At 41.8% G+C, this 27,585-nt stretch overlaps 1 protein-coding gene across 9 annotated transcripts in view; it reads left to right on the plus strand.

Annotated features, from left to right (window-relative positions):
- LOC134563423 (alpha-synuclein-like) overlaps positions 1-27,585 on the plus strand; it is an 87,024-nt gene that overhangs the window by 10,820 nt on the left and 48,619 nt on the right. For 6 of the 9 annotated variants that reach the window (XM_063421335.1, XM_063421337.1, XM_063421339.1 and 3 more), the window contains 2 exons: positions 1,247-1,306; positions 11,284-11,429. In XM_063421335.1, coding sequence (XP_063277405.1) covers positions 1,247-1,306; positions 11,284-11,429 — 206 coding nt within the window. Of the gene's footprint in view, positions 1-1,246; positions 1,307-11,283; positions 11,430-12,366; positions 13,577-27,585 lie in introns of those variants that run through there. The other 3 variants (XM_063421340.1, XM_063421341.1, XM_063421343.1) reach the window with 2 other exon arrangements.

Here is a 27,585-nt window from a genome sequence, read left to right on the forward strand (position 1 = left end):
TGTTCACCAAGCTGGGATGGGGTAAAATCAAAGTCAAGGGCATTTGCACATGTATGAAACATCCTGAAGCACTGGGATTCTAGTGGGCTAGCTCAGTGGGGGACTTCTCTTCCTCATCCTGAAAGAAACTACTGATCTCAAATGCTGTACCTCTCTTTATGTGATGGCAATATATTTAGTTAGGCGGGAAATTTTCAGTAGGTGAATAGAATTTTTAGCGGGTTTGAAAATACGTTAAATTTTCTTCTGGAAGATACAAAACAGACTGTAAAGCCAAACATAAGGGGAACATATCTGTTATGTGCTGTGCCTGTGAATAGAAAATTTGAAGAAGTTACTGTTGATTTTAGGCAAAACAGTAGCTGCTCATCACACACTTTAGGAAACAGGTGACACAAAGTGAAATGTCCAAAACTTGGGAATAATGGATTCGGTGCCGCAGTTTGCTTCCTTCTGGCCTTTCAAGCTGTTTGAGATAAGTTTGGCTGTTGACTGAAAATGGAAAGTGAACAGGAAGTGAACAGGTTGAAATGTGGCAGTGAGAAGACTTCAGGCAAAATCTAGAGATCACGGCTTCCAAAATGAAACAGTATGGACTTGCTACTGTAAGAACAGAGGAACTGCTTGGAAACATTTTAAGAATAAAAAAATAATAGCAAGCTTATAAATAGTTGTTCTGGTAAGAAGAGAAGGTAGATAAAAACAGATTTGGATTCACTGTAGTGATTCTTTGAGGTATAACATGAAGACAGAGATGCTAGTGAAGTTACCGTAGAAATCAAATCCATTTAAATCAATGCTGTTAAAGTTGATTTGACAAAAATGCATTTTAAGTTACTTGTAAAGACCTACTTGTCTCTTTTCATATGACTGGGAGTTCACAAGTTGTGTTGGTCTTATGATATTAACTCTCCAACACATCATGTGAAACCTGAGGTGAAATAAACACTTTTTTATGTAAATAAAAATGCTTTGAGAGGTTGGAGACAGATACCAACTAGAATCACAGATCAAAATGAGTGTTTAGTTTTGCAGTTAGTCTTTTCTTAATGTCTGAACTCCAAAATCTTGATAGTTTTGCTATCTTTGAATAAACTGTGATTTAACCCTCTATGCTTTTGAAATGACTGTGAAATGACACATCTTACAGGGCTAAAAAACCTAAATGCATTCTTCAGTCAATTTCCAAACCCAGAATTACTAGACTGAAGTGTTTCTTGCTTTAAATGTGACCTGATTGTACCAGGTTTAGTGACATCAAGATACTGTGAAATGAGGATTCCAGGCTGTGATTCACAGGAATATGGTGAGTGTGTTATTTGTCAGGTCATCTTTTCTCTGAACTTCTGATGATAAAGCAGCTTTGCTTATTGTTTTTATGGTGTATGCTTGTGTTTAGACTTGCCTTCCTAATTAAAATGTCTCCTGGCCTTTGACTGTAAATGCATAATTCACCTATCTTACTTATGTCCCAGAAATGAATGGTATCAATGATGAAATATTTACAGTCTATCTCCTGATATTTTAAATAGAGCACTATTTGTGAATACGTCAGGGAAAAAAAAAGCTCTTATTCCTTCAATCATGTGAGTGAAGACACAATATTGAGAGTAGTAAACCATAGTCAAGTGTTTTGCATAATTCTTTTATCTGATCGTTGTTGTTCTTAACATTCTTAGTCATTGGTATTCCTGGTCTTTAACTCCAACAGGTATCTTACAGAAAATTGCATAAATTAAAGAACCACCATATTTATGGCACTTGGTAAATGAATTCTTCAAGTACTTAAGACAAACTTACTGTTTGAAATACTTACCCAAAAGTGTATTTGATATAATAAGAGTAAGTTCATTAATTCAGAGAAATTCTGTGGCTTGAGTCTACTTTTATTGTTCAAGGTTGAAAGTAACTAGTTATTATTTTGAATTGCTCCAGAGGTTTTACATTGATACTGTATGCTACCCAGTTGTCTGTAATAAGTAGTGAAAAGACAACTTCAATGCTAATACTTTTTGCACAGTGCTACAGACAGTATTAGAACTTAAACTTGGTGTGGTCATTTTACACAGTCCCAGGGTCATTTAATGGAATGGGCAGTCTCTGCATAGATAAAGGAAGTAATCAGGCCATAGCAGAGCAAAGCTCTGCAGATTTACTCTGATTTACTCTGGTTCTCAACACTGTGATGCAGAGCAGATATCAATTTAACAAAGACTTAATGGCTTAAGATCATTAAGAAACCTGGTATTCAGATAAATTTAAGTTGGAATTAACCCCCTGTACTCTGAAGTGATTTGTTTGTGCACACTTAATGCTTTCCCCATTACTACTTAGTGTAAGCAATAGAATACATGAGACTGGAAACCTATTTTTGTTTTTTTATTCTCCTGTTGTGGGGTTTTCAGAGCTGGAGGGTCACCTGGCTGGAGCTCATTATCAGAGTCACTCTGGTAATGATGTTGATGTTCAGTTATTCCTTAGAGACAGGAAAGAAGATTCTCTCCTTACTATGATTGCTTTTGCCAATCTTTGGGATTTATATAGTTTGCTGAATTGATCTTCATGGCTCTGATTTCTGAAGCAGTGTGTGAGAGATCTTCCATGGTAACTCCCGTGTCAGCTTTCTTATGTTATGTCTGAGTGCTGGGTTTGGCTGGGATGGAGTGTAGGCACAGTTTGTGGTGATTGGGAATGGGGCTGTGACTGAGCTTCATCCCTAATAGGCTACAATTGTGTAGGACAGGTGAACAATACTGAAGGTAAAGAAACATGGAATGCTGAGGTGCACCTGACCAATCATAGAAGGGTAGAGAGGGCACACAGATGTAATGCATGTAAGATGAATAGTATAAAGTTGTACTGAAGAACAATAACGTGCTGGTGCTTGAAGCCTTCTTCAGTGTCAGTTCTATTTCCTCCATCAATGGAGGTCATTTTCTTCATAGTACCTGGTATGGGGCTGTTTGGGATTTGTGCTGGAACCAGTGTTGATAACATAGGGATGTTGTACTTCTTGCTGAGCAGGGATTACACATCAAGGCATTTCCTGCCTCTCAACTTACCCCACCAGTGAGGAGGCTGGAGGTTCACAAGGAACTGGGGGACGACACAGCCAGGACAGCTGACCCCAGTTGACCAGAAGGATATTCCACACTGAATGGCATCATACTGAGCAGTAAAACCATGGGGAAGGTTGGTGGGGGTCATCTGCTTGGGGACTGGCTGGGCATCAGTTGGTTGGTGGTGAGCAGTTGTTTTAATTTGCATTTGCATTTGTGGGATTTATCTCTTTCTTTGTTCTTTTCCTTTTTATTACAATTTTTTATTACTATTATTATTTTATTTCAATTGAAGCATACTTAGCCCATGGGTTTTCTTACTTTTACCCTTCCAATTCTCTTCCTGTCCTGCTGGGGGAAGAAGTGAATGAGCAGTTGTGTGGTGCTTAGTTGCCAGCTGGGGTTAAACAATGGCTGTCTGAAACAAAAGCAGTCTTAAGTATACTGCTTTTGTTACTACTTTTATCAGTATCTTGTTGCTGTGCCAGTAACAGTGTTAGTGGCCTGATTCTTTCCTTTTTCATTTGAGTTTGTATGTACTAAGCCTTTCCTAGGACAGTGTGTTTCTGGGAGGAGAAAATGTACTTCAGACAGTGCCTTCCCAAAATACTGTAATAGTGGGAACAGCAGCCGCTGGATAGTTGCTCTTGGTAGGTAGTTGTACTTGCCATGACAAGACAGTATAAGTATCACCGCGGGGCCTGACCAGAGATGAGACTCGGAGACACAGTTCTGGGTTCTTCGGGCATGCAGGGCAGGAAGCGACTTTATTTACAAAATCCACTCTTATACATTTCCTATGAGGCCTGTGGATTGGAGGATGGAATTCCCACCTCCCCACCACACTGGCCAAGGAGGCTGTCATTCAACCTCCCCTTCTCCTTGAGAAGGAATTCATAACAAGGGCAGTGTTTACAAAACATCGTCCTGTGTTTATATTCACGAGCGCGAGAAACTGCACATTTCTCCTTTAATATGAACGCTCGGCAAACCAGGAAAAAACCTCATGGCAACATCTCACCCTTTTAAGTATATTAAAAAAGAAAACACAAAAAGAAAAATGAACAATTATGTTACAGGAAAAAAGAAAGAAAAAAAACCCTGTATAAAGTTCACTGACCTTCATTTTGGTGACAGTGTGAGGGTTACATGTTGGTCTGATTCTGCCTTTGCTATGCAGGGTTTCACCCTGAATCCCCTTGCAATAACCTGCTCAAAATATCTCGAGCATAGTCTAACATAATTTGACCAACAACCCTCAAATTTTTAAATTTTTATAAGATGCAAAGGGAATATGATGCAAAGGCAGGAGCATTCCAAGAAAAATTAATCACTCAATTCAAAATTCTGAACCTCAAAAGTTCTATCCCAAAACCACAACCCCAAACAACATGCACTTTCCCCACAAAGGTCACAATGGCTACAGTACATAAAACTGAACCATCGCAAACAATTCCTCTGAGTCCATGATAAACAGTCCGCTGGCTCAAACAGCATCACACTGCTCCACTCAATCCTGCAACAGGCAGTTCCACAGGATCCAAAACCACTATGGAGGCCATACAGGAAAGGAGAGGATGACCAGTCTGTGTCCATGTTAATCAGATCTCGAAGAGGCTTCTCTGATGGGTGGCACAGGGTGGCACAGAGTGCACAAGGTTTCAGGATCAGACAGGATCAGTCCAGTGCACCTGAGGCAGCTCAGCAGACTTGCAGAGGCCGCCTTCATGGCAAAGATCCCGGAACCTGAGGACAGAAAACTTAGAAAACACAAATTGAGCAATTGAATTTTTCTCAAAGAATGCATGCAACATAGGATGTGGACGTAGGAACCACTGCACAGGTCCAAAGAAAATTCGACCATCGCTATGTGGCAACATCAATACTTCCTACACTTCAGATGCTGGTTGCAAACCAGCCAGAGGATTTTGCTCTTTTTCCAGAGCTTGGGAATCTGTTTCGTTCCCCTGATGTCTTCGGCGCTTTCTTCGCCTCCGACTTGTCAGGCTTGGCAAGGGCTCAGCCTCATGAACCACTGCTTTGCATATTTCTGCAGTATGGTCTGGGCAGCCACATTGCGCGCAGAAAAACAAGGGAGTCACTTCCTGTGCCTCCTTTTCCTGTTTTCCACTGGCCTGAATATTTGCCTGTGTCTTATGTTCATTATTCAGCCCCTTATCAGACGGCTGTGGAGCAGCAGCCGGGGCAGACACCATAGAAACAGAGGTGTCCAGAACCGCACAGGCCTGGACCATTTCCAGGACATTAGAAGTCTCAGGAATGGATCCCAGGAGCCTCTGGCAAGCAGAATTAGCGTGGCTCCTTGCTAATTGCTCTAGCAATATCATTCTCAAAGTGTTATCCTTGACTCGCATCTCTAAAGAATGTGTCAGACGCGCTAGAAAATGACCAAAGGCTTCGCCTGGCTTCTGTGCTATATCTGAGAAGTCTTGCTTTGGGGAGAAGGATAACATGGTTTTTATCAATGCAGATATACCTATGTATCTGCACAGATTCAGGACAGTGCGAGGAAAGCCAATCTGCACATCAGGATAACCATATTCGCTCCGACCCCAAACAAGGGATCATCTTGAGGCAAGTGGCTATTTTTGAAAGCCATTTCTGCAGCCAGTCGTTTCCAATTGTCCTCAAAGGTAGAAACCTGATTAGGTTCAAGCAACGCCACTACTAAGCCTCTGATTTCATAAGGAAATATCAAATTCTCGAATTCTGCACTGATCCATTGAGTTACTTCAGTGAAACTTTTATTATTTTTTGCCATGTCCCTTAAGAAGGGAAACGGGACTGCCCATGATGGGGCATCGTGGCTGTGAGGCTGTGGAACCACGCCCACAGCTCTCTGGACCGGCTCAGGCACAGCTGCATATTCAAGCAGCGGCCCCGTTAGCTCATCAGCCCGATTAGGCTGGGATGCAGGACTAGAACCTACATCGCAATTCATGGCAGGGCGAGCGTGTATCTCTAACAACACTTTCGCCTCTTTTTCATCCCCCACAGCCGGCTCGACCCGGCTGGGGCGGGGGGGACAGCGACTCACCCAGCCTCCGCTCTGAGCGTGGGGGTGTTGGGCAGGGGCCAGAGCTCTTGGCTCCTGCTCGGTCAGGAGGGAATGGTGGCAGCACGGGTGCCGCCCCCGCTCCCTGCTCAGCCTGCATCTGCTGGCAGGGGACGCGGGGGCACGGGATGGCTGCTGCAGTGACCAGCTTGGTCTCTGCAGGCGGCGTGGGGACGGCCCGGGCGGAGGACAGCGGGGGCGTGGCGGCAGCGGCGGTAGCCGACAGCCCCTCCTGCTCAGCGCGGGGCAGCATTCTCCGCGCGGCAGGGAGGGGGGGCGGCGCAGTGACAACCGCGCGGACCGGCGACAGCTCCTCCGCTTTGACACTCAGTTTGCCCTCCCCTGTCCGGGGGGAGCACGCGGGCGTGGCGAGCGGTGGCACAGCTGTGGCGGGGGCCGCCCAGGCCGGCGGCGGCAGTGGCAGCCCCGCGCGCTCCGTGCAGAGCATCCAGCGCGGCGCTGGGACAGGGCGGGCCGGTGGCGCGGGAACGGGCCGGGCGGGGGGCCCGCGCGGGGGCGGTGACGCAGCACATGCAGCTCCGTGCAGGGCAGGCCGCTCCCTGCAGGCACAGCCGCCAACGGCGCAGGTGCAGGGGGCTCCTCTGTCCCCACTCCAGTGCCGAGGGGGATGGGTGCCTCTGCACCCAGTTTCCGCGTGGAGGGCGGCGCGGATCCAGAGGCCGAACAAATCGGCGGCGGGGACTGCGGGGGGGGGGTGGCGGCACGCAGACCGCTTCCCGCGGACCGCGCGGGGAGGGGCCGGGCTGCAAAGGGGGCCCGGCAGCCGACGGCGCGGCGGCAATGGCTGGCGGCTCCCCCCGCTCCACGCGGGGGGGCTGAGGCGGCGCACAGGGCGCCTCGGCAGGGCTCCTCCGCTGGAGCCCGCGCGGCGCGGGACAGGGTGGGGCCGGGCGGAGCGGTGGCGCGGCGGCAACGGCCACCATCCCCCCACGCTCGGCGCGGGGCCCGATGCAGAGCACTCCACCCCCGCGGCTCACCCGCTCCCCCCACGCCCAGCAGCCCGGGAAAGGGACCCGAAAAAGCCTCGCAGCCCTTCCAAAAACCACGCTGGCCACGCCCAACCCCCGACATGGGGGTTTGGGTCTCCTGCATTGGCTCCAACCCTGCGTCAGAGCATTCATCGTCATAAGTGACGGAGCTCGCAGGGGAACCAGTCCTGCTTCCTGTCGAAAACCCAGAGTCTGTTTCGAATTCTTCCCCAGTCTCTTTTAGAAGCAGGAGGACTGTTGCCCAGGTCCCTAAGAGAATGCCTGCTTTAGAGTCTCCATCCATGACGGATGAAAAAAGGCTTTTCCTCAGGGTTTTTCATGGATAGATTGAAAGTGCCTTCTGAGCACTATAAAAGATTCCATATGTTTTTCCCCAAGCATACAGTTCTCTTGCGTGAATCCTGGTCACGTCAGCGTCACGGGACATCAGAAGGGACTGGAACAGTTCCAACAGAAGTTTCTCCTCTGAGAACATCGTGGGGTTTTTTTTTGCAGCTTGTGGAAGACAAATTTTTTTTTTTTTCTTCTTTTTTCCTTGTCTCACGAGCTTGCAACTTGACCACGGGGGCGCCAGATGTCACCGCGGGGCCTGACCAGAGATGAGACTCGGAGACACAGTTCTGGGTTCTTCGGGCATGCAGGGCAGGAAGCGACTTTATTTACAAAAACCCACCTTCATACATTTCCTATGAAGCCTGTGGATTGGAGGATGGAATTCCCACCTCCCCACCACACTGGCCAAGGAGGCTGTCATTCAACCTCCCCTTCTCCTTGAGAAGGAATTCATAACAAGGGCAGTGTTTACAAAACATCGTCCTGTGTTTATATTCACGAGCGTGAGAAACTGCACATTTCTCCTTTAATATGAACGCTTGGCAAACCAGGAAAAAACCTCATGGCAACAGTATAAGAAATGTGGGTGTAATAATGGCATTGAGAATCAGGTAGTTTATACTGCAGCATCCACAGTGCACTCGATTCCACTCTGTTTCTTGATATTTTGAGGTGCAGTTGCTTTAAGAGCTTGAGATAATGAAACTAATTGTGCCTATGACAATCAACACAGTACAACCATGCTTTATAATTTTATCAGAAAGGATGAATCTGCTGAAGGCCAACTGAGCCCTCATCACCATTAAGCCTACTGAATCTGTCCTTTACATGTTGTGGTATTCAAAATTTTTTGGAAAGGGGAGTTTTCAAAACAATGTGTGCCACTTCCATACAAAAAAAAATTAACAGAATGGAAGGACCCTGAATCATAGAATGGTTTGGGTGGGAAAAGACCTTAAAGATTGTCTGATTCTAATCCCTGTACATGGGCAGAAATGCCTTCTGCTATACCAGGTTGCTCATGGCCCCCTGGTCTTGAGCACTTCCAGGAATGGGGCATCCACTGCTTTGTCACCCTGGTTTTCCTGAGTTTTTCTAAGCCTTCTGCATTGTACATAACATGGAGTCAGTTCCTGCACAATATTAGGAGCAGTTTTTCAGGTTCTCATGCCTTGGAGCATAAACAAACCTTCTTGTTTCTGTTCACTGTCTTTATGTATTTCTAGCCTGAAAATAATGGTTGACAGCTGGTCTGGCCAGTGGGGTGAAGGGGTAGTAAGCCCAGCAGCCACTCCACAACCAGACCCACAAATGTATAAAAATGAAAGAAATAAACAGGCTCGCTCTCTCTTTTTGGGGAGCAGCTCTGCACGGCAGACCTCTTGCCTCCGCCGTGTTATTCTGCATGTCGGTTCCACACTGCTTCTCTGGGCAATCTGTGCCAGTGCCTCACCACCCTCACAGTAAAGAATTTCTTCCATATGTAAACCTATTCTCTTTTAGTTTGAAGTCATCTACTTCTGCCCTATCCCAACATGATCCTGTACAAAGTCCCTCTCTACCTTTCCTGTAGGATTGTAGGTACTGAAAGGCCACAATTAGGGTCTCAACAGCTCTCTGTCGGTCTTCATAGAAGGGGTGCTCCATCCCTCTGATCATCTTGGTGGCATCCCCTGGACTCACTCCATCAAGCCCAGGTCTGTCCTCTGCTGGGCCCCCAGAGCTGATGCAGCACTGCAGGTAGGCTCTCACCAGAGCAGAGCAGAGAGACAGGATCCCCTCCCTTGACTTGCTGGTTACGCTGCTCTGGATGCAGCCCATGATCTATCCCAGAAAATGAATGAGACAGAGGAAAAATAAAAAGCAGTACTGAAATGTAGCCAAAACATAACTCCTCTTCTCTTAGGAATTTTTTATTTAATTTAAATATTTATTAGAAAATTGGATTTTTGAATGTATTTTTATAAGGTACTACTTTATTCTTTTAGAATTCTTTTTGCCATTTGGAGCAACAATAGAGAGTTTGTTTCATAACATTACTCGATTTATTTTGGAAAAACTCCAAGCACAATCAGGTCTCACTAGGCTTTGCAAGATAGAGTCTGTTATGAGGACACACATCTTAAGATATGTTTGCAAGAACTAGTGGAAAGCTTCCTATATAAATTTCATGCATAGAATCCAAAGCTTTTTGTGGTCTGTAGCTGGTAATAATCAAATGGGGTGTCTTAACAGATGTCTTTTTGCACTTCCTAGCATTAAGTCAAACGTTCCCTGAGGGCAACATTTGCTTTTCCACAAAACCCACCTTTGGTTATCTTTTTTTTTCTCCTGAAAAAGCATAGCAGTAGAGTAGTGGATGTATACAATGACATTTCTCATGAACTTTTAGATTATTAGCATGTATAGTGTGGGAGATATTTGAAACAGACTTTTTCAGTTTCTAATTTCAGACAATGTGTAGTCTGTTGTTCTACTCTATAATGAAAGCTCCTGGTCATAATAGAGATAATACTTAATTAGTTACTAACTTTTCCTTTTAAATTAGCTAGCATGAGCATTAAATTATCTGCCTCCATTTTCAGTCAGCAGATACTTATAATTTGGGTCTTTAATAAAAGTTGCATATCAGTCATCATGTTTAGCTTTCTAGCTTTTTCCTAATTTTTGCTATTTAATATCAATCATATTAATGCATACTGCCTGCCCTGTGGTATGGATATAATGCTCTTTATGTAAGGAATTAAAGAAATGTAATTTATCCATAGAACGTCTAATTTTCATATGTGCTTCCCAAAAAGACTCAGAAATGGTGGCCTAACTTTTAAGCAGAATCCATCCCATGCTCATAAAGAATGCAGATAAAGCTATGAATACATTTTATGGATTGGATGGGATTTAGCCTGAAGGAAAGTATAGGATTAGTTAGAATGGCAAAAAATATATGATGGATGTTTTTGAAGAGCATTCTCTTGTTTAGAGGAGTACATCTGTTTTGCTAAAAATCTGGGTATGTAACTTGAAGGCATGAAGTCATTCTATCCCTTTTCTTAGAGCAGTTTCACTGTAGTTCAAGCTTCTGTCAGAAAGAGCCCTTGGGGATGAACGAGCAGACAGACCCCAGTGATATTCTGAAAGCCAGAATGGTAACTGCTGATGTATATGTAGGCTAAATGAGTTGTTGTTTCCCTGGGGCTTGGAAGTTAGCTATTAATCCAGTTTGCTTTGGCATTCAGTCTTTTTATAAATTAGTATATTATGTATCAGCATTAGGGTAAAAATCTCAAGGGAGTCAGATAAAAGGTTCTGTTTGAAATTCTTGGTTGAGCATTGATAGATCTGTGATTTAATGAAATATATCTTAGAAAACAAATATAAAAAGAATAATCAATGTTTTTTGAGTTTGATGTAAAAAATCTTGTCTTTCATGCCCTGTATCATGCAGCAAGTGTTTGGTGGACTAATTGGCATGCATTTCTAAACTAGGCTATATTATACAGTGAGATGGATGTAATAAGAGTGCCTAAATAATGCCTTTTCTTCCCTAGAGTGCAGTTAGACATGAATGAAAATGTCAGATGTCTTTCACATGAAAGAAATTGAGCCCCAGCTAAGGCTTATTTTTACCTCTGCTGCTCCAGTGTTACCCGATGGATAGTTTAATTTCTTAAGATCCACTTGGGGTACAGAAAATGTAATGGGCTTATGGCTTTTCATGATGTTTGGCTGTCAGTGATAAATTATCTGAAAAACTTACAGCTCCCAGAGGCATAATGTGTTTTTTCCGTCTTCTGCTTCTCCTCAGTGGCTGAGAAGACCAAAGAGCAGGTGTCTAATGTTGGGGGAGCTGTGGTGACAGGAGTGACAGTGGTGGCGCAGAAGACAGTGGAAGGAGCAGGGAACATTGCTGCAGCCACTGGCTTGGTGAAGAAGGATCAGTTGGCCAAACAGGTTTGTTTATTTACAGTCTTTTCCAGGTGAAGAAGTGAGCAATGAGGGGCTCATGAACTGAGAGGCAGATGGAGTGCTTTCTCTCTCTCAGCCATATGAATGCAGGATGAATTGTATTGTGCCAAATTATCAGCAAATATGATGTCTGCTGTTTATAGCTTGTATTTTGAGTGACTTGCAGGATCTGGGAACTTGAGTAGGATTAGGCATGGAACTTGACTATTTTGAAATGTCTTAGTTAATTTGGATCATGGTTTAAAGTGTGATCTAGTGGTGGTTCTGAACTTAGCAGCCTCTAGTGGAGGCTGCTGCTGTAGGATAGCTGTATAGTTTTGTGGAAATATAACTTTTTCCCAGTAATTTGGGATTGAAAAGCAATCTGCTAGAGCTGAAAGGTCAAACAGCAAATCTCAGGTTTGAGATCACAAGTTGTATCCTCTCTAGTTGTAGAGAGGAGGGTTTGTGTACCAATCCACTGACTGGTTAGTCACATTGCATCCAAAGTCAAGATCTAGCTGGAGAGTCACTGTCTTCCATTAATACAGTGACACTATATCAAAAATGCCTCCAAATAGCCTCAGGTTTTCAGATTAAATTTGCTCTAGGTCATCCTATAAAACACTGTAGATATTTTTATTCATACAATGTAGTTAATATTCTTCCATTGATACTAGGTGAAAAGTGACCTCAGCTGATGGAAACAATGCTTTCCAAAATGCATATAGAGGTTTTTTGGAGATAAAAATAACCCGGAAGAGACAAATACGTCTTTTTGTGCTGTTTTCTGAATGAACATTTAAGAGTTAGACAAAAAATAGTATTAGGAAGAGTATTTAATAATGTCTTGGGTTGAGAAATGTAACCAAAAATGTGTATTCTATTTTCATCTGTTGAAGTCGGTTGGGAGATAATGTTCCTTATCTCTTGTAACTCTAAGGATAGAAAGAGGGCAGATGCCTTCTGTTAATGGGACACCTGATAACACCAGATAAGGCAGTGCCTTCTTATCTCTTCCTCCACCCATCCTCCTCCGAGGGACATCACCTGTGACTGGGCCATTTAAGGTGTCTCATGACTGATAGCATTACTTCATTCTATTGTGAGATGCTCCACTCAGTGGGAGGAGCCAAAGCCTTTCCACTGGGATAAAACCAGCAATCCCAAACACCAAGTTAGCCTGTTTCCACTGGATTCCCAGAGCATGACTGGACCCTTTTCTTGAGGATCATCTCTTCTTCAACGGAGCCACAACTGTCACTCTGAGAGGACTTACTTCAGACTGCTTCCAACACCCTGACCAACAGGGTGTCAGGTTTGCATTTGGACTCTGTCAGTGGTCCTTTGTACTATTGCATTTATCTTATTTTATTTTATTTTAACCTTTGTTGTTGTTTGTTATCTCTCTATGAAATTGTATTTCTGACTTGGAGTGTCACTGGTTTTGCTTTCAAACCAGTACAAGTATTTACACAAAAATATGGCTGTCATGGAATTTAGCATGAAGTTCTCTTGTGTATCTTGTTTGCAATTAGGGTCCAGAGGATTTGTAAAAATTGAGTCCTGAAAAATGGGAGTTTGTCCTTATTGAAGTGTAGTCCTGTCTGTCTGACAAATCCTATTGGTGCTTTACTATGGGGAGCAAAAAGGATATTATGTTGTGGTAGGCATTCATTTCACTTGTGCGGACTGTCTTGAGAACATCCCCCAAGCAGTTTTATTCTCTTCGAAGTCAATATTTCTGGGGGGTTTTTCAGTCCTCTTTTATTTAGCTATAAGTAACATGTTGCTTTTGATGTGGTCATGGACCTTTGTAAAACCTGTGTGGGAAGATCTGCAAAATACACACTCTAATGAACTGTCAGGGGATACATGAATATGGCATGGTCACAGTAATCTCTGCCCTTCGTTTCTGCTAAAGCTCTTGCATAGTTTTATGCTCAGAATATCCTTTTCTGTTCACAGCTCTTGAAACTCACTATAATAAGCATTAGTGCTGTAAATGCACAATTACCCCCTTTAGTATTGACCATAACTAATGCCTTTTTTATCTCTTTCTGTAGAGAGATCCCTGTAATTTTAAAGTATAAAACAAATGTCTGCTGACTTTCATTTAAATCTGTTCTCTGTATTGTAAAGCTTAAGTCTAAGTTGTGATGGCTGTAACAGAATAAAATCACATCTGTGAAATGAAAGAACATCCATAATGTACATGGATATTATTCCTATTAATAGCAACATTATTCTGAACTGGTGTTTTGTTCTTTAGATATGTAAAATCAATAATTCGAGGCTTGATACAAGTATTTTTAGACTGAGATTCTCAGTCATCTACGCAGTATTGCCATGTAGCTGATGAGTATTTGTGGCTCCTCCTGGACTGCCTTGCATCTGTCTTTTACTGGTTTTGTAAGTGATGAGTAGCCATTTTGAAAATGTTAATATCAAAACTGAATCACATAAAGTTATTTTAAAACTTAGCAGATTTGCAGTCCTTTGCAGCTCGGAGGCACATGAGATAGATTTTTGTTTGGATTTTCCAGGTAAATTGACAGTTAGGTGTAGGGCAGGTGTGGGCATCCAGAATAGCAGTGGGACACAGGTCCCTTGAAGGAAGCAGGGTGAGCCTTTCTGAGATAACAGAAGGTGCCAACCAGGCTGTCATGGGTTGGCACTGGCTAGATGCTAATGCACTCCTGAATATATGGTTTTCTTAACAACTGCTGTGGGATGTGATCAAGAACAGAGCAGAGCAGGCTTAAAACTTGAAAACAGGAAAAAAAAAACTTTATTAAACTACATAAGAACAGAAATAGAAAAGAAAAAAAAACCCTAAACACACAAAAAAACAGAAATGAAAACTTCCCAGAACATTTCTTCTCCTCCCCCAATTTCTACCCCTTACATGTTACCCTCCATAGACTACAACCTTGGGTTTTAAATTAAACAATCACTACTCAAGAAAACCTAATCTTCAATTCAGCAAGGGAGAGAGGAGTCTCTCTCGCACTACAGACTGCACCTTAGAAAACACAGGTCTACCCTTTATGTGTTTCTATGTCACTCATGGCACCACTTGGAGAAGTCTGCCGTGGTGACACTCTGTTATGTCTAGTGCTCTCACCACTGTCCATGGGCCAAAGCTGCATATAGGGCTCTTTTAAGGATGCTTGCATGCCGAGCTCTCCCTATCTTTCCCCTGGGGCTGAGGGTTTCTAGGAACAGAGATCTTCTCTGAGGGCAGAGGGCACTACTACACCTTCTTCTTCTCTTCTCTGTTCGCTCTACTCTTACAGTGTCAGTCACTGCAGCAAAGTCGAGCCGGTTGCATTCACCCAAATGCAGTTTATGTTCAAAGAGACTCAAGTTCAGTCTATGGCTAACATTATGCAAGAAAAGTCCAGTCCAAAAGCCACTCCTCTTCATCACTGCCCATTTGAGATTCTCTTCATCTTCTTTTGTCATCTCAGGCTGTCTCTCTCTCTCTCTCTTCTTACAAACCACCAGCCATGAGAATCCATGTCTAGAAAAGTTTTCTTCTGCCAAGAAAGTTAACAGTTCCTGGCTCCCAGCAGGGTTGCGGACTCGCACATCTTTACACAGCCGGGAACTTTTCTTGTCCCCCCCCCCGCTCTTCGCTCATTTTTCGCTGCCGGCACGGCAGTCTCTCTCCTGGGGGGGGGGAATGGGGATGGAGGGCACCTCCACAGTCTTCCACTCTTCTATCTTGAAGAGGCCCCACATGGCCTTTCTCCTCCCCTCCCCCACCCAGCTCCATGAGCTGGGGGGGAAGGGGAGAGATGTGTGCTCACTTTGCCACCAGAAACAAAAAGAGAGACAGTCCTTCTGAAGTCCTTGCTTTTAACTCCTTGTGTTCTCAGAGGTGTGTCTAAACCTCACAGTAGCTACTCCAGGTGCTAGCATAAAACCTGACTACTGATTGGTTTGCCTACAACTTCCTGGAAAACTCACTCCTCTTCAACTACGACACAGGCATTCAAAGTATCAATGTAACTTTGTGTCATTTATCTCTGTAAGGTTGTGTGTTAAGGCTGCTTGCCTGTGTGAAAGCCTGCAGCTTTGTGTGGTGACTGGCATTTTTGTTGTGTCATGATGGAAGTTTGGTTTTGACTTTCAACTAATTAAAACCACTTTTTTTTTTTTTTTTTTTTTTTTTTTTTTTTTTTTTTTTTAAACCTGTGGATACAATGATACTTATGCAAAGGAAATACTTAGCAAATTCTTGGTAAAATTCTTTCTTGAGAAGTTTCTCCAAGCTGGCCTCGTGCAGCCGTAAAAACTGGCATGCTTTGGAGCATGAAGCACAAGCTTAAGCAACCAAGTGAGGCCAGGCTGGAGGGCTGCTGTGACACCCCACTGTCACCCACCTGCCCTGCAGCTGGTGTAAGCAGGCAGTGTGGAGTGACAGCTGACACAGTGAGAGACAGGGATGACTTGAGAGTACCCATCTGAAGCTGCCTGGTTGAGTTCTGCTTTGGCAGAAGCTCACTGCTAAATACAGCCAGGGTAGTGGTGGTTAGTATGCTCAAATTAATTATAAAAGGGCTAATGTACTGCAAGCAGTATTTTACTGAATGACAAAACATTTATTGTGTGCCTCTGTGTTTTATTTCTGTGTACACTGTGTCTTCTAAATGAGTTCTTAAAAAGTAAAAATTATTGATAGCTGCATTTAATGCAGAGATGAACATGAATGTTGAATTTGCAAGTCAGCCTGAATGTATGGATACAAAATGGAGGGGGTGTACCAGCAAGTGAGTATCTACTGTATAATATTGTGTGAAAACAAAATATGGATTACAAAGTTTATTGTTTTCAGATAGGTAATTAACAAATTGAAGTTCTTAACCTCACTGAATCCATGTCATTTGGTTCCCTGGCATGTCAAGAATAAGCAGTTGCCAAATTCTATGATTTCCATGCTGAGTAATTTTATTTTTATTGTTCTAGCACCAAAATTCCCAGTCAAGCTGAAATGTAAAGGTTCTTTGAGTACCCTATGATATGGATTTTATGTGCTGTAGATTTTACTAAAGTAAATAGGCAGACAGGTCTTGTCCTTAAGATTTTTGGGTTCTGTACGAATCATGTTTGGTATCTCTGTGTGCAAAATATTTTTTTTTTCCTAGTGTCTCTTAATTTAATACATTTGCAGTAAATAGCATTGAAAACACAAAATTACAGTAGCAGGTAACAGGTAGGTGATAAACTTCCTGAGCATGTAATACAACTCATTGGTTTAATTATGAAGCTTTCAGTGAAAAAGTCTCTATATGTCAAGACTGACAATTTAGGCATTAGGTGTTTTCTTCTATAGAAAATATGAATTAACCAGAAGCCCTTGCTAATTGCATTTTATGTGAAAATTAATATAGAAGAGTAAAAGCAATGGCAAGTTTTCTGTATCTCCCCTTCCCACTCCCTGCATTTCCTGGCACTCCTTAGAATTCAAAGAGGGTCATAGCACAAACATTCAGTGCAGTGGAACCCACAGGTATTCTTGCTGTACTTACTTTTCTTTTCTAGAACAGCTAATCTTGTGAACTGTGGGAAGACAGAGATGGTGCTGAAGGCAGTCTTGCCCCTGATATATTGCAGCTGTGTTCATTACCAAAGAGTGGGAACAGCCTTGCCCTCACAGCTATGGATGTGATAAAAGGGTGAGTTAGCTGGTTGGAGTCAGTTGGAGTCTGCTGGCCATGCTGTGAGGAGGAAGGGACAGGAGGTCCTGCAAGGGACAGAAAGGGTTAGGTGGCTGTGCTAGGGACAGGAAGGAGAGAGCTGGAACTGCAGAAGGAAGAGAGAAGAAGGAGAGAAAGAGCCAGAGCTGCATGGAGCTGCCCATGGGAGGCTACATAGTAAAGGTATGAAAGACTTCTAGATAACAAGATGCTGATGTTTGAAGCCTTCTTTGGTGTCAGTTGTACCTCCTCCATCAGTGAACCACCAAAATTTTCCACAGACATTATACTTTGTTCGGAGCCAGGGTGAATGAATCCACTTTGAGGAATCACCATAATCAAATATAAGAATACGTAGAAGGCTTTTTGATCCTTGTTACAGGGAAGCTCCATGAAGACATAGTGCATTGCTGAGACTAAATACATGATGAAACAGCTTTTAATTTTGGTGAGAGCAACTCAGTTTTCATTAAGACACCAATCATCACAGTGCACTTGAGTCATCTGTTACTTGTTCATTTGGGAAGTCTTACTAGTAGAAGGAATGCAAACCCTCTGAGTGTCTGAAAATTTGTCTTTCAGTGGCAGAAGGAAGGATGCTTTTTTGCTTTATTAAGCACCAATTTCTTAAGTATAAGTGATGCCACTTCTTTCAGAGATTTCTGATTTGTCTTGTTGCAAACTGAGATTCCTGTGTGTTCCCAAAGAAGTTTTGATTACCATCTGTAGTTTTAAAAAACAAAAAAGCTGAGTATGAAATCTTGAGGTTTTGCACTTTGATTTTTAGAAACAGAGATCAGTTTAGAAACCCTTCTGTAGAAATCTTACGCAGAAATAACTTAGGGATGATATTTGACTTCTACTGAAGTTATCTTGGGTATCAGTTCCCAAAGTTTGAATACCAACATTAAAGTCCCCAACACTGCTTTAGTGCTCTCCTTGTTACCTGTATACAATAAAAATGCCTAGCTTGGTAATTAAAAGCTTCAACAGGCATTTTCTTGTTTTGTCTCTTTATCTTTTCGAGATCTATTTAGTGCATTTTCTTTACTACAGTGCCATAATACTGACATGCCACATGGAAAATTCCTGAAACTTTTAAAATTACTTTTAATGTATTTTTTTGTTGTAAATAAGATTCTAGAAGTAGGTCTAATCATTGCAGAATTTGGGTGTAGGTGGAACCATGTATTTTGATAGAATATGAAGATCTCCTGGTTCTCTGACCATCTTAATGTTCAGTAAACTGTACAGGATGCTTGGCTTATTGAAGAATCACCATTCCCCATCTTTCTAGTCTATAGGTTAGTAAATTAATTTTGAAAAGCTTGGCTAAAAACACAAAGGAAAAGCTGTGGAGCAGAGATGTCCAATTTCCTTGTTCAGAAAGGGAATTAGGGAGTTTTTTCACCTTGGCATTCCATTTTTTTTGCCATTTGCCAGATGTGTCCCAAAAGGCTAATAGACCCCAATGAAAACCAGGATGGTAAGTGCAAGTTGCATGAGACTTAAACTGTTGTTCTTTAGTTGGAACAAGCATATCTCCCAGAGTGTTTAGTATGAGCAAAACATCAAGCCTTGATTTAAGCAAGGAAACTTCAATAAGATTTTAATGTGCCAAATACCGAAATACTCTCCACCCAATTAACTTCTGGAGTTAAATATTTTCTGTAGATACTGCAGATCAAGCAGGCTTTAGGGGTACAGCATCTAATTTCCCTCCTCAAGTACTTCTTACACTTTATAGCTTTAATAAAAGTCGCAGTAGAGAATGGATACATTTGATTAAATATATTAATTAATCTAGATCCCCAGCAGGCCTGTCAGGCCATCATAGGTCTAGTCCTTTACGCCTGAGGCAAGCAGTGCCAGTTTATTTTGTGCAGTGCACAGAGATGGGATTTCTGGTTGTTCAGGGTGGGCCTCTCCATTGTTCTGATGTGACACTCCTGGCTGGTGTGTAGGTGCAGTTACAGCACTGATTTGGAAGTACAAAATGATTTGGGTTGGAAGGGACTTTTAACATCACCTAGCTTCAAACCCCCTGCCACAAGCAGGGACACCTTCCCCTAGACCAGGTTGCTCAGTGCCCCATCAGCCTGGCCCTGCGAGCTTGCATAGTGTGGTTTCTGGTGAGATAACTAGCATGCAGTCCATCTTCCTCAAGGAAACCAAAGTAGTTCAAGTGATTTATAGGAGAAGGCCTGCTCAGATAGCCACAGCTGAACATCAGTCAGACAACACTTGCTCTCAAATTTCTTTTTGAATCATAATGTGTAGAGCATATAGTCTGGGGTGGGTTTTCTTTTTCCCTTATTGTTTTATTCTCGATCTATGCATGATGTATGAGTGACTGCTGCAAAACAAAGAGGATATTTAGCAGCTATTAGCAGTGTTTCCTTTTTTAATGTCTGTAGATTGATTGAGAGTAGAAGAATGCGGGATAGATTTCCCATTAGGGGATCCACACTGCTGAGGAGCTGATTGACAGAAGACCATCTTAAGAGAAAGCCTTTGTTAGTTGTTTCTTTGAATTCTTGAAGGAAGTGAAACTGTCAGTGAGCTGACATACCACTTTGATTGTAGTGTAGCTGGACTGATTTATTTTGGTAGAGCTTTTCTTACTGATCTCAGAATTAATGATGGTGTGTTGTACTAAAATATCTGTAACAAATTCATTCTATGACACTAATCCATATTCTAGGAACAGCCAACTCTGATTTATTATGAATTGTAAGGCACCCATAGGCAGGTGATATTAAAGTCTTGAATCTGCTTTATGTACATAGTCCAATCTCCTCATGACAGCACGTGTATTTTTTTGATGGGAAATTTCATGACTCATCTAGGTTGTACAGAGGTATGAATGTCAGTAGGCCCATGAAATTTTGTTGCAATCCAGTATGATTCTGAGTGTTGGAATGCAAGTGGCTTTGATTTAGTGGTTTGAATTTATTTTGGAAACACATTACAGTTGTAGTTGAGACCACTTAATGCAGTTTCATTAATGCAGTTGTTTTCTCTTGGTGTTTCCACATGGGCAAGCCTCCCATATGTAGTTTAGTATATGTTGATACTGACTAATGGCACAGTAAAGAACAGTGTTTGAAGCAGACTCCAATGTTTACAGGAAATTTTATTTGATGGAATATGCCAATGATGCCCCCAGAAAATATTCTGATTAATAGGAAGGGTACAGAAGTCACAAAGCCAGCAAGGCAATACAATGTTTTTCTTCCACCTTTCTTTTTATTTGTAAGATTTTCTTACCTGTCACTTCCTTCTTGGTAGGTATGTGCACATTTTGGTAGCACTTCTGGATGTGATTAGATTAATTTTATGTCACTTTGAACACCACTGTTTGAAATATTTAAAATTGGACTGGGCAATATAGAAATTAATATGCACAGAAAATAACAATACTTGGGGGGAAAAAAACAGAAGGTGGAAGATGGGTGACTCTACATAGAAGTGCTAGAGTTTTTGTGTATGTTGAAGTGCTGGTAGAATTTTGAATAGCAACTTATGCTTGACCTCCCAGTTGACAGAGAAAATACTTTTCCTGCTGTGGAGCACGTTGCCATATTTTTTCTCAGAAGGCAAAATAGTAGTATTTGAAGGAAGACCATTGTGAAAAATAGGGTTATTTAATTCATGTTCTATAGATATTTATAAACTGGAAACTGTAATATATTGTATAAATGTATGATAGATTTGTACGTGCTCCACCCGCGTGCCTCACAGATTCCCGTGGAGCACCTCTCCTGATCTTCCCGGTTCAGAAATAGAAGGTGAAAAAGACAAGGCGCAAACGCTGTCAGAAGAAGACAATTAACATCGCCAACCTACACCCTGACTACCTCAAAGCAAGGACTTACTCTGGTCATTAGCATTTGAATATGGACCGAGGGACTTTTTCAGGGCTTAATGTAAACACTCTTAATTGCCGGTGCTTAGCAGAAACAATGGGAAGAGTGCTGCCGAAGGGGAAATAAAGCCTATTTAAGCTGAGCCCTTAAGCGGGCGATTTCATGTACCCAGCTAGAGACCAGACTGCCAGGCTCTGTGTCTAAGGGTCACCCTTGGCTATTTCTCCCGGGAGAAACTCTGTCAAGTAGGTATCGCTGTTTGTGGGGGGGTTTTTTTTGTTGCTTAAAATTATGTGATTTGATTCCAAAATTTGTGATTTGAATTTTTAATGAACCAAATTATTGAATTTGGAAATAAATTGTCCTGGCATTTATAACAACCATGTTCTCTCTATCAAAGTATTTCCATGCATTGATATCTGTGACTTAAGCAGAACTTGAGGAAGGAAAACTTGTAAGGTGTTATCAAAATATCCTGGAGGTTATTGCTCTTCATTAATTCAGGAGCAAATGTCAGTGTAATATAAAGGTCTTGTGAGTTTTCCTGGCTTCCTAATGGCTTCCATGCTGTGAGAGCATTTTAGTGCAGACTGATGTTCAGGGTCTACCTGCTGCCTTCACTACTTCTGACTATAATATATTCCTAATTACCTGTGGAGAGGTTGAGTTGAGGTGCTTTTGGGTGGCATCATATTCTTTGTTTTCTAGCAATTGCTTAGCCTCAGATTTATCTTTGACTGGAGGAATTAAGTACCCCTATCTTAAACTGAATATGCCTGTCTCCCTTGTTCTCTAAGAAGAATTGTTTGCCAGCTGATAGAAGGGTAAACACATTCTCCACTAGGAATTTTTCATGTCAGGCTGATGAGTTAATATTTGTAATATCTACAAATAGTAGAACATAATTTTTAGTTTTTCTTTAATTTATGAGGGAGAAGCAAAAGACATTCCCCATCCTTTACCAGGAGTCTGCCTTTTGCATTTATTATAAGGGTTTGCTTGTCTGCAGTCTGCTCGGTTTCCTCCCTCTTCTTTACTCTGTTGTCCCTTCTACCTCCTATATCCTCCATCTCCTGTTTTTGTGTAACTTACCTAGTATGCCCCCACAGCACATTTCAGCTTTCTGTGTTGATCTCCCATGTGTAGGTATGACCACTGCATTATGGAATTCTCTCAGGCTAACTATGGAACCAGTTCCATTTCACAGTGTCCTAGTCTCTTCTATGCATCCATCTATGCAGTACTCAGATTTTTTTTTCTGTTCTAAATAGTTGCCAATCCTATGCTAAATATTCAGGAAGGTGCTGCTTGGTGAGAGGAATACTTTTAAGTTCATTTGGGGATGATATATATTTGTGCCAACTATTCCTGTTCTTGTGCACTTTGCATTAAAGATTGAGCAATTTCAGATGGGAAATAGTTTCGTGTAACCCAGGATAGCTGGGCAGATTGTAAAGTGGTGGTTTTATGCAACTTGAGGTAAGGGTTTTACAAGCTTCCAAATACTAGCAGGTTGCTGTAAGTGTCTCCTTAGCATCTTCTGCCACATTTCAGTGCTCCTTTCCTCTGCTGGCCAAGGAGTGTGTAAGACTTGGAAGGTAAGAAGCTTAAATGTGATTCATTCTGTGCCTATCTGGAAGTCATTGTCTCCAGAGGATTTGTGATGGTAGCTGGTTGCTGATGTTGTAAAAGCCAAGTAGTGCAGCTGGTAGGTTTTTTTAGCTAGCAGTGAAAGTTTATGGTGCTGAAATGACACTTTGGCAAAGCACCAAAACGTGTGTTTGTCTGCCAGTCTATTCAGCAAAGCACTGCAGCGGGATGTTTAATAGGCATGAGTAGCAAATTGGGGTCTTAGATTGATGGGATGATGAGGGCTGTATGACCTTCAAGAACTGAAATGTGGAGTAAATACCTCTCTGTGGAGACAGAGATTAATCTGTATTTTCAGAATGTGAATCCAATGTCATCTCCCTCCCAAAGAAATCCTGTAGGTTGAGAGGGAGGATGAAAGAAGTAAGGTGGGATGCTTTGAGACTACCGAATTACTGGCAATGCTGTTGTTATTATCAGAAGAAAGGAAGTTTATATCAGAATACTGGTGAAGATTAGCAAATATTGCTGTCATATGATATACACCATTTTTGTGGCTATGTTAGCCACTGATAGAACTTCCTAAAGAATCTGTGCAGTAAAAGATAAAAGCTTGGACATAGCATGCAGATGTCTGGGACTTTTTAAAAACTGTTAAGTCATAATGAAAGAGAAGAGATGATCCATCTTTTCTACAGTAAACTGTTATTAAACTCTCTCACCTGATTTCAGCTGTGTTAATTTGTTTGTTAGATAAGAATAATTGATAGTAATTTTTCAGTTTTTAAGTACTTGTCTCAGAGTGTTTCAAAAGTTTCCATGACATATGTGGACACTGGAATTTGTTACTGGACAAAGCTACATTGAATGTCTCAGAAATGCATTGGAACATTTAGATTGCAAATATCTTTTTTGCCGGTGGCTTATCTAATGCAAAATATTCCCTGTGAGGAAACTGGAGGTGTAAGATGCTAAAGTTGTCCTTCAAAGAAACATGCTTTTTGCAAGACTGAAGCAGGCAGAAAGCCTGTTTCTGAAGTGTATTGGACATATTGATTGCCCTCCAAGCTTTTGGTGTTAGCTTTCAGAGCTATTTCCTTGTGCTTTATTAGCACATGCCCTGGAGGTTTGCCAGGCTTGGGTCAGAAAAGTCAAAATCAAGCTCAAGATGAGGAGACACAGCCAGTAAAGAACTACTTTTACCCTACTTGGTGGGTTAGCTATGAACAGAAAGAGGAGCTGTCTGTAATTGCCTCTCCTTCAGAACCACATAAAACAGGATTTGTGCCTTGGAAGCAGCCTAATCTATCTGTCCCACCTCCCACTCCATCCTGTGTAGAAGGGGCATCATCTAGAGCAGCTGATACCCTACCAGTATTGTGTCAGCCACACGTATTTCTTCTCAGGAGCTGTGGGATATGAAGCAAAGGCTCTGGACTTCTTTGGCTGACCTCTGCTATACCTTTTAATTGTGTAGTGTAGTTTTCTTCATGTGCTCCTATTTGTAAGAAAGATATGTAGATTTTTTTTTCTAATTCTCTCTGATGGTTTTAAGACCCAAAGGGTTCATTGTGGTCTAAATGAACATACATTGCCCTGGAGTGGTGTTCAAAATTCAATTAAGGTGTCAGGTTGTGTGTCAGTCACGAGAAATCTCTACTTATCCTTAGAGAGAATATTTCTAACAGGGAATATCCATTCAGAATGAAGAAGGCAAGAAGCAGTGGTTGAAACAAGCTATCACATCCAAAGAAAATTATTTTACAGCTTGCAATGCAAAATGTACTTGGGGAAGGAAATGACAAGGGCAATTGAGCTGGGTGACAGAGCACTTCTAAGACTCATGGGTTCTCTTGATTTTGTGTGAGTCTTCAGGAAGGATGCTAGAAGCTGTAAAACCTGTTAGCATCTCTGGTGTTGAGAACTCACTGTGAGCATCTGATTGCTTCTAATTTGAAGTGTTCTTAATTATTAAGCTAATAATTTGTAATAAGTTCATCCTTTAAAGGTATTGAAATGTGTGGTTTAATTGTAAGTGTGTATGCAGTTGCCGGACATTTTGGTAGAATTTATGTCTATAATGCAGTTTAAGATGATAATGTGTGCATGAAACACTTATACTTTGCCTAATGAATATACTTATGTCAATTAAAAATAATAACATTACTCTGGTGGCATCAAACACTTCAGTTCATTACTTAACAACCAGCATATCTTAGCCATGTAAGAACTGCACTCAGAGATGCTTGTTTAACCCCTGTGTGACTTAGCTAATACTACATATGATTGATCTAAACAAATGATTCTGTTCAGATTCCGAGCAGCATCGGTTTTAATGGCTGGGTCATTTTTAATTTTGTGCATGCAGCAGATCATCTTACAAATCCCTCAAGATATAACCGACCAAGTTCAGACACTGTATGCAAACTGTTTTATAGAGAAAGGTCAGAGATCAAATAGAGCTGTAGGCTGAATTAATTTCCCTCTCTGGAGAAAGTTATTCTAACAGGTCAAGAGTGAAGTCACTGACTTCGCACAGATCTTCAGATGGAAGAAAGATTTCCTCCCTTCTCATCCCTACCGTGGTCTTAGAATTTTTATGAAGTGCATTTGTTGTATTTGATGATGCTGGACCAATGCATTTAGCAGCTAAACTCTCTTCCTTGTCCACAACATGGACACAGGCTTTATGCATATATTTGCATAGCAAAGGTTTAAAAGGTGAAGGCGGGAGGGATTACTGATGGCTGTTGTGATAGAATGCAGTGCAGGGTTGTCAGACCAACAGGTAGAAGATGAAAGCTTTCACTAGGAGCCTTGTCAGTTCTTACCTTTCATTAGTGTTGAATTTATGAAACAGCTTCTTGAAATGAGGGTACATTTTTTTAAAGCATCGTTATTTTCAATAGATTCCATGTGTTTACTTTTTAAACAAAAAACTAAGTAATAACTATTCCGGTAGCTTTGAAGGAGGTCATATGTTCACATACAGCTGACCTGATGTCTGAGCCAGAGTAGTGAGCTTGCTTTTTCACAGTCACCACCATAATATTTCCTCTGTAGTCTATTTTTGGAAGGGATGGTGTGCTCATCATTCACAGGAAAGGTAACGGATTTAGCAGTGCCTCTTTCCACCTCCTACACACCATCTACGAGATGGAGTTTTTAAGTCTTAGCTGTCTCTGTAGATTTTTCCCTGAGCTAAATTTTGGATGTATGCTTTATAATGCGGCTGGTTGGACTGCTGTAAATGCCAACTTGTTGTCCAAACTGAAAAATAGGGGAGGCTGGGAGAAGTAATGAAACCACTTTAAAAAGCAAAGCTTAGACCTTGCTTTGGAATCTATTTGGAGTAATGTAAACATCTTGCTGACAGTTGAGTAGTGATGGATTTGTTTTTTCTTTTTTTCCCAGCTTCTGTGTTCCTTAGCTCAGCTCTATGACTCTAGATTTTGTGTGGTACATTATGGGAAGGGAAGCCTTTGCAGGCCTCCTGAAAGAGAATCAGACTGGAGAGTTCATCCTGGTATGCAGGCTACATAAAGAGAATGTGGAGACCTATTGGTTGTACTTGAAATAAAATGGAATGTCATAGCTGGTCAAGGTGTCAGGTTAATGTGTTCCACAGAGACTTAAGGACATTCAGTTTTTTCAGGTTTTCTCTGTTTATCTTGGATTTAAAGTTGGCCTAAGAAAACAGTAACTGATTTGACTGGGACAGATGGTAAACCCACCCTTTCTCTGCATCCTCTAGTTAGCAAAGGTCTATTTGTGGAATCAAAGCCAATGGTGGGGATGAGCTGGGTTCAAGAAGGATGGAAAGACTGGATAGGGGATATTTGATGAATAGGGAATGAATGGGAGGAGAAAAGAGTGGCTATATATGATAGAAGGTAGTTCTTGATTCCCCTTACATTCAAGCATCATGAGGCAACCTCTAATCATGTGTCCTTGGAGTATGGGATGCTAGCACAGAACTCGCTCCCCAGAAATCTCTTTCTGCTTCTGGGAACACAGAAAAAGGGCTCAAACTGTGATATGGGATGTGCAATGGATTCCAACTTTGTCTAACATTGATAATAAACATGAATCCCTTGGGAAGAAGAAATTGCATTTTAGATCATTTTTTATAAGTGCCCTGCATTTGTCCTAATGTTGATCCCTTTGATAATTGCCAGGAAACTTATTTGTAGCAGAGCTTTTTAAGTGCTGACTGCTTTTGAATATCTATCACAGCACCTAAAATTGGACTAGTTTTGAAAAGCAGGGCATTTGAGTGATTGTTTTACAGGGACATAGATTCAGCTAAGATTTCAAATTATCTGAAAGGATCTGTACAGGATCCATCATGTTGTCCACTTCTGCTTTCATGTTCCACCCCTCAGTGCCTGAGGCATATTTTGAGCTCTGCGCAAACCATCACATCCACCCAAATGTTCCTAGGTTGTATGCTGACATCTCACTAGCTCACTAATTAGTACCCCTTGCCCCAAGGAGAAAGAAACTTATCGGATTCTGAGGATCTTGAGTTTGAATGGGTTTATATGCACAAAAGAAGGGCAAAAGGAATTTTCAAAGATTATTAAGTTTAAGAAAAATCTACAACCATGTGTTTTGTGTTTATTGATTATCCATGTTCAAAATAAAATTAGAATACCTTCTAAATTTTCTAGTGAGTTAAAATCTGTCCAGTGAAGTCCATAACCTGATAAAATCTGGGCCTTAGGTCCAGCTGTCCTAGAAGCACTCTGGTGTCCTGTAGAGGAGCTCTATCCTTTTGGTTTCCATTGGGTGCAGAGTGTTTGACCAGCTATTTCATCAGCCCAGTACATCATATCAGAAAATTATGGAATGACTTGGGTTGGAAGGAACCTTAGACAGTCTGCTTCCAACCCCCTGCCATTATCTTCCTTGCTCCTTTGCCATGATCTCTGCAGCAGTCCTGTGGAAGTAACGATGACTTGTTACTGTGTATTGATAGACGCCAATCTCCCTGTT

The sequence above is a fragment of the Prinia subflava genome, chromosome W (assembly GCF_021018805.1).
Source record: "Prinia subflava isolate CZ2003 ecotype Zambia chromosome W, Cam_Psub_1.2, whole genome shotgun sequence".
Classification (NCBI taxonomy): domain Eukaryota; kingdom Metazoa; phylum Chordata; class Aves; order Passeriformes; family Cisticolidae; genus Prinia; species Prinia subflava.